The 13290-nt window shown below is 50.6% G+C and overlaps 1 protein-coding gene across 1 annotated transcript in view; it reads right to left on the bottom strand.

Moving 5' to 3' along the window:
• Window positions 1-4967: 4967 nt before the first annotated feature.
• The window catches only part of SACM1L (SAC1 like phosphatidylinositide phosphatase), a 40850-nt gene continuing 32527 nt past the window's right edge, over window positions 4968-13290 (bottom strand). Inside the window, exons 13-20 of the mRNA XM_024565705.3 lie at window positions 12929-13027; window positions 11962-12100; window positions 11090-11159; window positions 10903-10975; window positions 10099-10192; window positions 9890-9982; window positions 8826-8883; window positions 4968-6764 (exon numbers count right to left, since the gene is read on the bottom strand). Of these exons, the coding sequence (XP_024421473.1) occupies window positions 6628-6764; window positions 8826-8883; window positions 9890-9982; window positions 10099-10192; window positions 10903-10975; window positions 11090-11159; window positions 11962-12100; window positions 12929-13027 (763 nt within the window). The 3' untranslated portion in view covers window positions 4968-6627. The remainder of the gene's footprint in view (window positions 6765-8825; window positions 8884-9889; window positions 9983-10098; window positions 10193-10902; window positions 10976-11089; window positions 11160-11961; window positions 12101-12928; window positions 13028-13290) is intronic.

Raw genomic sequence — 13290 nt, 5'->3', positions numbered from 1 at the left:
TGGCAATATGGCCTGGTAGCCAACGCCACAAAGCTTTCTGTTTCTAGTGGAAACATAAGAACCCTTGACTTAGTGCTAAGGAATCAGGTGGGAAGTATTTGGTTTTGAGTGACTGACATCGTAAAGAAAACCCTAAACAAATATATCTGTAGGATTTTTTGTCATTCACTGGCTGCGGTATTAAAGCCTCTCTCTTGACCCAATAATTCCCTTCCTTCTGTAAACACACAAGCTAATTTGGGGAAAATGGAAAGTAAAGAAGAGGAGGAGAATCCACCCAGTCTTTTTTCTACCACCTTTTCCACGTTGGCCTCCGCGTGAGCCCAGTGAAATCACAGCAAGGCAGTGTAGGAGGCCCGGAATGTGAGAAGGTGAAGGTTAGATTCTGTAAGAAAAATTAGGAAAAAATGTTTCTAATTATCTGAATTTAAGACAGAGTCGGAGCTCTTCCGAATTGCTGTAGAATCCTTCCCGCCCTCAGAGAGGGGTCCCAGGCGGTAGGCCCACCTCCGCGTCTCTGTTTGGCCGAGGCTGTGGGAAAACACAGTGGGTTGGCGTGGTGCCTTACAACTGTGCCACGGGGAAAGAATGTGAGTAAACCACTGTCTTTGATTTTCTTTTAAAGATTTTGTTTCATTTCTCTTTAGAGGGAGGAAAAGGAAGTGAGAAACCAGGGAGAGAAAGGTCAGTGTGTGGTTGCCTCTCGCACACCCCCTACTGGGGACCTGGCCTGCAACCCAGGCATGTGCCCCGACTGGGAATCAAACCAGCGACCCTTTGGTTCTCAGGCCGGCACTCAATCCACTGGGCCACACCAGCTGGGGCGTCTTCCATTTTTGTTTGGGCACTTTACATGGAAAAATACGTTCATGGCTGTTCTACTATACGGATAGAAAAGCTGGGGCAGAGTATTGACTAACTCATCATTCTCTGCTCAACGTCAGGGGAAGGGAAATAAAAAACAGATTTAAACATCACTTTGCAAAGCAAAAAGTGCATCTACAAATACGAAATTCTGAACCAGAATTTCTTGAATTTCTTACACATGAGTTACTTTTCTCTGTTGCCCACCCACATAATATCAGCCTCCACTGAGATCCCCAACTGGTATATGACAAACCAGCCCCTCAGTGGGCGCTGGGACAGTGCTGAGCAAGGCAGACACAGTCCCTGGCTTTTTACGCACCTATATTCTGGAAAGCAAGAAGAGAGACAACAATGGATAATAAATGAGATTATTCCAGGCTGTGGTTGTTTCTAAGAAGGAAACGCCTGGGCCAAGTGACGGTGTGAGAGGGACAGCACTTCAATCCGTCATCGAGGAGGAGCTTCGTGAACTGAATTTTGAAGGAGAAGAATGAACTGGTTATTGGAATTGTTGGAAGGTCCATCCAGGCAGAGGCAACCGCAAGGGCAAAGGCCCTGAGCTGAGCAGGTGGAAGAAGGAGGCCTGCGGTTGGCCTGAGGAGGAGAGAGTGGAGGTGAACGGCGAGGACTGCCGGGGGCCAAGTCACAGAGGCCTTGGGGGCCACATCAAGGAGCTTGGGTGGGACTCAAAGAGCAACAGAACCGCCCTGAGCGGTTAACACAGGGCCCTATGGATTCTGACTGACACTTGCAAGATCACTGGCACCTGTGGAGCAGCGATTAGGGAGGGATGTAGATGGGAAGTTGAAGAATCACTCCAGTGGCGCCTTTAGCAAGTTCACAGGAGAGATGACAACGGCACGGACTTGGAACTGGATGTGGAGAGAGGTGGGCAGGCTTGAGTTTTAGTTTGGGGGAGAGCTGCCTAGACTTGCCAATGGATTGGATGCGGAGTTAAGAGCAGGAGAGGAACACAATGCTTGGCATACTGGGTGGATGCTGGTGGCCTTTTGTGAGATGGAGAAAGCTGGGAAAGGAACGAGTCCGCAGAACAGGAATCCAGGGCTCCGTCTGACCGACCACGTTTGAGATGTCCGAGAATCGGGGGAACATCCAGTAAGCAGTTGAACATAAGGCTCTGGGGCTTTGGGAAGGATCTGGTCCAGAGATACAGTTGGGGACCACCAGCATGGAGATGCTATTTAAAGTTGCAGGTCTAAATGTCATCCCCCAGGGTGAGTGTGGACCAGGGTAAGAGGGCTCGGGTTCAAGACCTAAACACAGCAGCAACAACAAAAAACAACCCACTGGCCCAGGCAGCCCTGAACCAGCACAAAGAAGCCCGACCACTCTGAGGCTGCTGTGCTGCAGGGCCACGCGGAGGTGCTCTAGCTCACGGGACCAGCACAGCCTGCCCTCCAGCCCTCCTTGCTAACACGTTAGACCAACGTGGACCAGCCAGACCCACCCCTCAGCCCGCTGAGGACGACTGAGTGACCTCCATCAGTGCCATTTGGAACAGAAGAACCACCCAGCTGAGCCCTGCCCCAGTTCCTGACTCACAACACGGCCAGATTACTCTCCAGAAGGAGAAAACTAGGACAGGGGTGGAGAGGGGAGAGACCAGGCAACACCACAGGGCCTAAAGTTGGACGGAAGCCAGGAGAATGCATGGTCCCGGGGCTCAACGAGAGCATCTCAAATTCTCCTAAACACGACCTACAACCTGCACTTCCCACTTTTCCTAACCTCAGAGACAATGTTTAAACTCAGCCCTACTTAAGTTAGGACACCGAATGTAACGTAATCTTTTAATGGATGATACTTTAGCTTTGCACAGCTAGAATAATCAATGGGCCACAGTCACACATCACTGAAACTGGTGAGTGGACAAAGGCAAACACTTGGACCTTTGGCTGAAACCAACAAAACAAGTAAAAATTCGTGCTCAGAATAATCTATAAAGGGAAGTGCTGAGAACAGACAGGCCATCTAGCAGTTCACCTGGGTGGGACCAGGGCACTCGAAATAGTTAATTGCGCCACAACTTCTTCACTGCCCCTCCCCCAGTGAAAGCCCATTCTTGGAGCTTCCGCATGACGTCCAGCCCAGAGGAGGAGATCGAGACATGAAGGGAGGGCACAAGTAAACGATACACCTATTTAGGGGTACATGTGTGAACTCAACTAGGAAGAAATGCACAGAAATGTAAAGAAAAAAGTAAGACTTGTGTGATCTCCAGGTAAGATGTAGCAGCATTGGGAGGGAGAACACGGGGCTTCAAAGATGCAGGTTCTGCATGCCCCCTGCCCCATGCCCCCGAATTCTGTCCCAGGTCCCAGAAAGCATCAGCAGGGAAGCGGTGAAGCTTTAGATTGAGCCGGGGCAGCCAACTCCTACAGCAGAGTCTTTCCTGCACACTCCTTCCAGAGAAGGAAGGGAGCAGGGGCGACAGGTACCAGCAGCCTGGTTGTGCCCGTGAGGGGAGTTCCCGGCGTGCTTGCTGTGTCCCTCTGTTCTTCCCATCCCGAACCCACTCCCTCTTGGTGCCCCCTCCTCTCACAGGTGAGCAAGCACAATCCTTGTGATTGTAGGCGCCAGCTGACGTCAAGTGGGATCAGATGAACAGTGCCCCCTTGTTCCTGCCCAAATTGCAGGCTTTTGTGAGCAAAGTTACCATTGTTCTATGTCACTTTGGGGGCAACCAGGACACCTGGGGCTTAGCCGAAGCCCCACCCCCAGCAGGCCACCTCGTTCTCCACGTTAGCTCTGCATCACAGCTGCGCGTTTTCCTCCTTACTGGCTGTGGAAGCAGACGTCGAAGGTGGCCCCAGGGATCCCCACCTCCTGGTACTCATGCCCCCCTGAAGCTCCCTCCTCCTGGGCTGAGCTGGGTGGAGTGTCTCGTTTCTAAAGCATAGAATGTGACACAAGTGATGGGACACTTCTGAGATGTTACAAAGGACCGTAACGCCCATCTTGCTGGCTTTGATGAACCAAGCTGCCACGCTGCCGGCCTGTGTGGCAAGCAAGGACTTTAAGCATTTACCCTAATTTACCTGTATCACAGTAATTTCATTTCTTCTGGCACCAGGACTCTTAGGCAAGCTGAAGAAACCCAAAGCCCCTCATTCGTTTAAGCCACTCCCCCAGCACCGCTCCCGCCGCACACACCTTACCCTACAGTCACTGCGGATGTGGTTCGCCTCCTTCCACCAACTCCTCTCCTGACACAGAGAGTAAATAAACCCCGGCCGGAGACTGACGCAAGTGCGTCAAGCGACGTGGGGGGTCATCCCCAGCACTAGCGCCCCTCCCACTTCCGCCCGCCACTGAGCCGAGTGGGGCCACAAAGGGAGACTTAGAGCACAGACAGGTGGCTTAGGAATACTGACTACACCTCACTCACACTAGACAGTAATAAGCGCCCAGAAGCGTATTTTACCCTTTCCCCGCGGGCGAGGGCAGACTGCCAGGCACAGCCCCGATCAGTGCCCCGCGGGGGAGGCGGGTCACAGGGGCGGTGTGGGCAGTCACCGAGAACCCCTTTGCAGGAAGACGGGCGTGCAGAGGGGAGCAGGGGACAGCCGCCTGCAGAGCCCACACCAGGGACAAGCAGGACGCAGCCCGAGGCAGCGTGGCACAGCTCACAAGGGGGGTGCGTATCCCAGGCGCCCGTGCCCAGGCCCTCCAGCTCCCCGCCCCGGGCGAGGGTCTGCAGGCACCAAGGCGCCCCCTCACGCTGACAGCGCCCTGGGGCGAGAGGACACCATCTAATAAGCAGTGTTGTCCCACTTCTCAGTTGAGACCTGTATCATTTGAAAAACAAATGCCCATCTGGAAGTGAGGGTACAAAGGACACCTTTTTATGGACATCACCTGACTAAGTATTTCCCTGGTTTTATCTTTCACTAAGTAATCGTAAGAACACAATTTCTCGAGTGGCTGAAACAGGAAAGGAGTTTCTGAAGTGACAGAACCTCCCGCTCCCCCCAGTGTTGTTGGGCTGCTCTGTGCTGACCCCGCAGCTTTGCAGGGTGTTAACGATTGCAGTTAAAAAGACATTCCTCTCGAGACAGAGCATAGGAACGACACCAACAGTGGTTAGAAAATATGACATTTTATTTCCACTTACGGATATACAGTACGTGAATTCAGAAACAGACACCGCAGGGTGCGGTCAACCACACCAGCATCGGCCCACGCGTGGCAGAGCCGCCCCGCAACCGCTCGGGCTTGTTCTCCGTTCCTCGCAGGGAAGTGAAGCTCTCAAAGCGGGCGCCGGTGGCGTCAGAGTTACACGTAACAGCGGGCAGGAGCCGAGTTTCGGCATTTCGTCTTTGGGGCAAATTCTGCTTATTTACACGTTAGGAATAGGTAGTTCTAATTACTTACCCTAGTGCGAGTTTTAATGACTGATTTTAAGCTGCAGAAGGTTTTCCAGCTATTACTGCCTTTAGAGTTTCTAAAAGCAACACTTCTTGTTAATGTTTATAAAAGATAATGTTGAAAAAAGGTAATGTTGAAATAAAGATGCTTTTAAAGATGTTTAAGGAAAACAAGACTGCTATCGAAAACTGTACATATTTTCAAGCACAACACAAATACTGTAGCAGTATTGAACCGAACTGTTTTAAAATAGTGGCGATTCTACTACCTTACATACTTTTCTAATATTTAAACCTCGTAATTACAATCTGAACGTACAGTCCGACTTAGACCTTGCACAGCTTCTGAAGTGTACTTCCAGGTTTGTCTTTACACATAAATTAAAGTTTCCCCTGGTCCCTGATTGCAGAACTACACCCCACCTGAAAGCACTAGATTCAGACACACCCGCTGGCGGCGAACAGAAGCCTGACAGGGGCCAGCACCTCCACGGGGCCCCGCGCAGGGACACGGCCGCAGCCACAGCCTCTGCGTCACCACCGACCCGGCACAACAGACCCTCAGGGGCCTTGCGTCTCCATGAAGGGCCCCAAAGAAACCAAAGTGTCCAGGAGGAAGTGGCTGACCGATCAAGGGTATTTTACACACCGGGGCAGTCCTTAAAAAAGAGAGGCGGCTTTGGACCATTAGCATTAAGAGATAGACTTTACATTCTTTGATTTCATTTACACCTTTTAAAAAAGATAAAGAATACCTGAACTTTTTCATCACACTTACACTTAGGCTGCACGCACGAGGCAGCCCGACTGAAACTCCCCAAGAACACGGCCCCCCCTCCCCTCCCCACCGCAAAGTCACAGTCTGTTTTGTCAAACTCCTTGATGAATGTAAAAGACCTACATTTTATAAACAGAGCAGAGTTAGCTTATCATTAAACTTTTAAGGAAAGTCCAAAGAGGTGCGGAAAAGTATGCTTGCTGACAGCGACCGCTTCCATAATGGCAAAAATGAAACTGAGCTAGAAAAATAATTTTACTGTTTTAAGTAATGAAAGAAGCTGGATTTTTAAATATATTACTTATTCTGCAACAGGTGATTAAACTGACGACGAGTGGGTCCCTTCCATCCTGTGAGCTGAATTCGGGCTGCGTTTGAATTGCGGAGCAGCTGCAGTCACGAGGTGACTGTCGCGACAGTGAAGAGGGGCGGGACGCGGGGTCACGTGACGCTGCCACCCACACAGGGCCCCGGGCGCGCTTCTGCGCCGAGGCTGTGTGAGGACCTCGGGCTGCTGTGGAAAGCGGGTCAGTAAAGACTCCAGCTCTGCACAGTGGAATCTTCCAAGCCGAGCCGCTTTCCACAGACACAAACTCAGTCTATCTTTTCTTTCTGGACCAACCGGGGAGCATCGACAAAATCTTTGCCATTGTACAGAATAATAAAAAAGGTTCCGAAGCTTGCAACTCCCCAAAAGAGCACATAGGCCAGCGTTTCTGTCCAAGTGTCGCCTGTTGACAGAAAAAACAAAGAGGTGATGAGTAAACGTCACTCACTGACGCGGGAGCCGACTGTCTGCCTTCAGCACCTGCTGGCCTTCTGGGTTTGCAAACACACCTGCAGGGGAAGGGCCGGCACCGCCCACCGCACGTCTGGGCCAGCAGCGCTCATGCTCCGGCTCTGGCTGCCGTCGGAATTTCCTCCCAGCCCGCCCAGCCTTCCTGATTCCGCAGGTCTGGGCCAGGGCCCGGGAACCTGCATTTCTGTCCACCGCTGGTCCAGGGGCCACACCCGGAGAAGCACTTGACTAAACTATTTCAAGTTATATCACACAAATAATAACTGCTTTTAGATTACACATTTTAACATTGTAAGAAACTATTACTAGTTTATTATTTTTTCTTTCTCAACCCTATTTTTTGTTGTTTATATATATATTTTAATCCTCACCCAAGAACATATGTGTTTTTTATTGCTTTTAGAGAGGGAGGGAGGAAGGGAGAGAGAGAGAGAAATACCGACAGGATGCCTCCCGTACGTGCCCTGACGGGATCGAACCAACCTTTTGGTGTGTAAGCCGATACTCCAATAAACTCGGCCCCCCGGCCGGGGCACATCACCAGTAGTTTAGTTCACAGTGTTAGCTACCATCCAAACATCTATACAAAAATAACTACAAAATGTATGCGTGTCAGAAGAGCTACGCATTGTAAGTGCTACCACAGAACTCCAGCGCCTGCTCCAACAGCACACTCGCACGTGGCACAGCTCTCCTGGGGTGCTTTTCCCCTAAAGGTTTCATCGCTTTTTAAAAAAGATTTTACTGACCAAATTTGCCCTGTATAATGCACACTTTTTGCCCCAATTTTTGAGGGAAGATAAAGGACGGGCATTGTACATGGGTATAATGCATACATACCATGGGCATCACACAAAAACATACGTGAACACTATACACAGCAAAACACAGTATTGATTTTTAGAGAGAAACATCAATCGGCAGCCTCTTGTTCACACCCCGACAGGGGACCAAACCCCCAGCCCAGGCACGTGTCCTGACAGGAAAGCGAGCCGGTGACCTTTCGCCTTGCAGAAGGACGCCCGACCCACTGGGCCACGCCGGTCAGGGCACTGATGTGCGGTTTCCAAAATCCCACTCAGATGTCTTGGCGGGGGGAGGGGTGTGGAGAACCAAGGAGCACCCTGGGGTGGGCAGCATCTGAATGGGGCCCTGAGGAGGGAATTCAGCCAAGCTGAGAAGTGCTAGCCTAGCCCACGGATTCGGGGGGAGGATGAAGACCAGGGTGCCTCTTCCTCCTGAGTGCCGAAGGCCGCACCGCTGAAGCACACAGCACAACCAGGCACAGGCCGGGAGGCACAGGCCGGGAGGCCCGGAGCACTGAGTACCACTCAGCGGAGACACGCGAACCTCAGGTGCTTGTGAACTTACTCACGTGAGAGGATGTTGAGAGAGAGAAAACCAGGGAAGACCGTGCTAGCTCAGCTATTAGGTAATTTTGCTCTCAATCGATTAAAAGTTGTAAGTACTATACTAATCTCTTAACGACACTTACTTGTCCAACAGGTGGTTGGTTAAATAAACTATGCATCCATAAACAGAATATACTGCATCCTTAAAAATAAAGGACATCGGAGAATGTTTCTATTGCTCAGTGAGAAAAGCACGACAAAAAAAGTACACCTCCTTTGAACAACATCACACACAATTATAAAGATTAAAACATCAAAAAGGTAAGAGTAGTCCACGTATCTCTGGGAGGCAGGATGATAAATACCTTCCTCTTCCTGCCTCCCTGTGTTTTCTGTGATTACTGTGTATGACTTTTGCATAAGAAAAAGTTTTAAAAATCTCGAGAAGAAAACATTTATGAAGCTACTGAGTATGTATTTCTCCTCTGGTCACATCGCGGGACTAATCTCGTCTGCTCGCGGCACTCAGAACTGAGCTGGGAAACAGCAAGCTGCGCGGACTGAAAAACTCAGCACGCTGCACAAGGAGGGTCCAACCTTCTAAAACTGGGCGTGAGGGCGTGGCGCCGGGGCGGACTCACCGGCCATCAGCAGGCAGATGATGCACATGGAAAAGGCCACCACCATGGTAATGGGCAGCTGCAAAGGGAACGGAGAGAGACGGTCAGTGAGAGCGCTCACCAGCGGCTGCAAGTCAGTCGTGCACGCTTTCCCTGCAACACAGTAACACTTCCACGCTCTAACACGCAAACATCTCTTTTCAACGAAACACCACTACTTAGGGGCTCAACCACAACTGCCCGAACACCAGACTGGCCGTGTGACCAGGTCCGAGAAGCAGGACCCTGCCGCAAACCGAGCACTGAGAGGAGGGAGGCTGCGCGGGCGTGCGTGCAGGACACCGGCCCTCCTGCTCTGGCCCCTCCACCCCGAAGGGGCCTCGGAGACGCTCCTGCGGGGGCTGTGAAACGGGAGTCACAGACGGAGAGGGGCACCGCAGCCACACCAGCGCACCTCGGCTCCCTGCACTCCGCTGTCCTGTGCTGCACAGGCGCTGTTTTTTGTTTGTTTGTTTGTTTTAACAAATTGAAGGTCTGTGGCAACTCTGTGTCAAGCAAGCCTATTAGGGCCATTTTTCCTACAGGCTCAGATGACGGTTAGCATTTTTCTGCAACGAAGTATTCTTTAACTAAGGTATATACATAAACAGACTACAGTATAGTGTAAATTTTTACGTGCACGAGGAAACCACAATATTCGTGTGGCTCACTTTAATGCGACACTCACTTTACTGCAGGGTCTGGACTCCCTCTCTCCGAGGGAGACGCCTGTACTCTGCCTTCCAAGACACAAGTTCGCCTCCAACCACCCCCGACTGTGGGGGTAGGGTCTTCCCAGAGTGAAGCACCTTCCACATTCCCTTTGCTATGCATCTTTGCGTTAAAAGGACGTGGGAGAGGGGGTAAGATTTGGAAGAAAACAAGCGCTCCTGAGTGACTGTCCTCCCCCCAGACCTTCTCCGAGGGGAGTGTGAGCACTGACACCCCACTCAGAACCACACAGCTTTAAATCAAGGGGAGCCGGCCCCACCCACGCCTTCAGATGCAGCGCTTTTGACAACTCAAAGAACAGAAAGGGTTCTTACAGCCAGGAACTTCAAATCCCTTGGAACGCTTAAGGGACTATGAGAATCTAATTCGTCCACTGAATAGTTCCCAAGAAATAGGTCTATGGCGTCCTAGCACAGAAACAAAGAAAATCATTAACTTCAAGTTGGGAGAGATTACGTCACTGGCAACAATGCCAAGGTGCGGCCACCTAATGACCGAAAATTAGCATCAAGTCCAAACTCACCTGTCTAAAGCCATCAGAAAAGTTGTTCTTGTAATACCGTAGCAGTGAGTTCCAGCCATCCTTTAGAAGTCCCAACTGAGTTCTCTTCCCGGTTCTGGTTGGAAGAGGTTAAGGTCTGAGTTACGTATTTCCATGGTAAACTCTCACACTGCTTCACAGTGTGGAAAGAAATGGCCAATAAATAACGTGGTACGGAGATAAGGGAGTCACACAGATTTTAGAAATCGACCCTGAAAACATAAAGGAGGTCCCTCACAACAGAAACCCCTAAGCAAGTCCAAGAAATGTGTATTCCCTTTGTAAAATGCTATCAACGTAGGGACAGAGAGGAAAAACATTCCGTTTCAGGTGCCAAGACAAGAAATACGAAGAGAAACACCCAGTCCAGGTTAAGTGGTATGAAACAGCAGACAGACCGAGGAATCCTACTTGGCTCCCGGGAAACCCAGCGCAGAAAAAGGCCCAACCACATCTGTAACAATTCAAACCGTCCCCACCTCTCACTGCCAGCGTGGCTGCGGGAAGCAGCCTCAAAACCACCTGGGTGCTTTTAGGAGGTGCAGACCTCGGGCCCTGCCCCCGCCACCCCGACCTGCTGAACCTGACTGGGGCGACCAGGTGCACAGACGCCAAGAGGAACTGGAGCTGTGGTTCTCGTCCGTCTGTGCATCTGAATCTCCAGGGAGGGGAAGGGCCCACCAGCGAGTACCGGGCCGCATCCCCCTGGCAATCCTGGCTCCGCCCTGGCTGCTGCCCAAGGACTGAGCTGCTGGACTGCACGGCCTCCTTCCAAAGCGAGCTTGCCTGGTAAAGTCGGTCTTCAAGGCGCCGGTCCCCGCGTACTGTTTGGCACAAGCGTTTGCATTGTCAGCCCAGGCTGTAAGAAAAGGTAAAGATCAGTTGATAATGATGAAATGACAACCAGAGTTCTAAATCTCAAATATTATTTCAAAATCTGAGTAACTTTGCCTCTGTTAAAGAAAACACTTACCATTTTTGTAAATCTTCTCAAATTCATCTTGTTCTTCAATCTTCTGTCCCACATGCAAGACACCTAGTCTCTGAAAGAAGGACGACCCCCACGGTTACATGCGGTAGATTTTAGCACCCAGGTTTAGGAGAAAAAGCAGACAGTCCTCAACTCCTCTCCCGTGGCTCCTGGCTGCTGGCGGGGGCTGTGCTCCTCGTACAGCGGGCCCTGGGGGGGCCTCACCAGTAATAAAGGAGATGCAAATACAAACGACCTCTAGGTACTACTTTGCATTATTAAAATACAAAAAAGTTTCAAGTAAACATATCTAATGCTGGCAAGAGAGTTCAATAAAATAGATTCACTTATTGCTGGCTGATGTCAGCATAAAGTGGCAGGACCCTCTGGAAAGTAATACACATATAGATACATATATCTATGTATCTGCCTATATAGACATGTGAATATATGTATCTATATATCCATGTGTCTAGATATAGAGATACATATTCTCTTTAACCCAGTAATTGAGCTTCTAGGAATTAGCCAGAAGGAAATACTGCAAGTTAAAAATAATACATACAGAGACAGTCTCTACAGTGTTATTTATAAGCTAAAAGTGTAGTGACCTCAAGGGCTCAGCGAACTGTAGTATAACCGAATGTGACACTTAAAAACCGCGACTCCACCCAACGGTGGAGGAAACGGCCCGGCTAAAGCTGTGCGTGTGCAGACGGGCCGAGGTTACGGAAAACGCGCCGTGGATGGCGAGACACGAAAACAAAACGAGTGGGTTGGGGGTGGGCGGCGTGGATGAGTCTGTCACTGGTTTTTGAAGACGAAGTCTCTCTGATTTCCGGCTGTGTGTCTAGTGAGAGACAGCGAGCCCGCACCTGCAGCTGGGCCTGCAGCGAGCGCCGCGCCAGCAGGCTCTGGATCACGTTGGTGCGGTCCAGGCAGTCCATGCAGTTGCTGCGGAACACGCCCTCCTGCGTCGCCACCACCTTGCCGGTGGAGTCCACTAGAAAATAACTAAAACACATTTGTATAAACACTCTCATAAAAGTCGGTTACATCTACCGAGGACACACTCTGACGACACAGGTCTCCGATCGGCAGCGTGGCTAAAACCAGTAAATGCAAAGGTCGGAGAGGAAGTGCACGGCCCAGGCGTACTTGACCCCCGCAGACCGAAGACGTCCGAGAAAAAGCAGGCACCGCGTCACAGGCCACTCCACCGGAGATGCAAAGCAGCAGAGGGACGCACTCAGCCAAAACCGCGCCCCGACCCAGTGCCACGCAGACACGCCAGGGAATGCTACCCTTGCCAAGACTAGGAAGGCTAATGGCACAACTCTACCGTAGAATGTTTAGTGAAAAAAAACCCCGTAAAATAGTAGCAATTAACTTCATCTCACAAAAAATTGTAAACGTGTGAAAGATAATTTATAAAAATACAAAAATACCCTGTTGTGGGTCATTTTTAAGGACTTAAAAAAGTATTTTTAGCCCTGGCCGATGTGGCTCAGTTGGTTGAGCATCGGGCCACAAAACGAAAGGTTGTGGGTTCCATTCCTGGTCGGGGCACATGCCTGCGTTGCAGGTTTGGTCCCAGGTCAGGGTGCCTTCAAAAGGCAACCAATCAGTGTTTCTCCCTTCCTTCCCCTCTAAAAATTTTTTTTAAATCATGAAGTCTCATCTTTTCAATACAAGAAAACCCTAGAAACAACAGTGCAGACAGGGACTGTCCACCCAGGGAACTGTATCTGTAGGTCTGCGGGATAATGCATAAATACAGCTGACACGTACCCGGACCTCTTCCCACCACCTCTGCAGGGAGACGCAGGTGAGAGAGCTTACCTTAGTTCATCCTGCATTTCTGCTACCTGATCCAGTAAAATACTTAATCGGTCCCATCTCATATTCTTACATTCCTTATGGAAGTCAAAGGCAATGTATCTACCAAAAGAAAAGATATTCAAAATTGACCCAAGACTGATCATTCACTTCCCTTCTCCCAGTAACACTTGCACAGCCGACTCCCCTCCACACCCCAGCACACAAACAGGTGACTGGGGACAGCAGGGCCTCCTTCGCTCCGGGTGTGCCACCATGCGAGCGGCCACCTTCTCATGCTCATTACCCACCGAAGGGAAAACTGTACACACACCCTGCCCCACAGGTTCCTCCGGGGCCTGCGCAGTGTTGGAGAGGTGCGCTCA

The sequence above is a fragment of the Desmodus rotundus genome, chromosome 8 (assembly GCF_022682495.2).
Source record: "Desmodus rotundus isolate HL8 chromosome 8, HLdesRot8A.1, whole genome shotgun sequence".
Lineage (NCBI taxonomy): Eukaryota > Metazoa > Chordata > Mammalia > Chiroptera > Phyllostomidae > Desmodus > Desmodus rotundus.
Note: the sequence above shows the minus strand (reverse complement) of the source record. Positions and strands in the feature narration are given on the sequence as shown.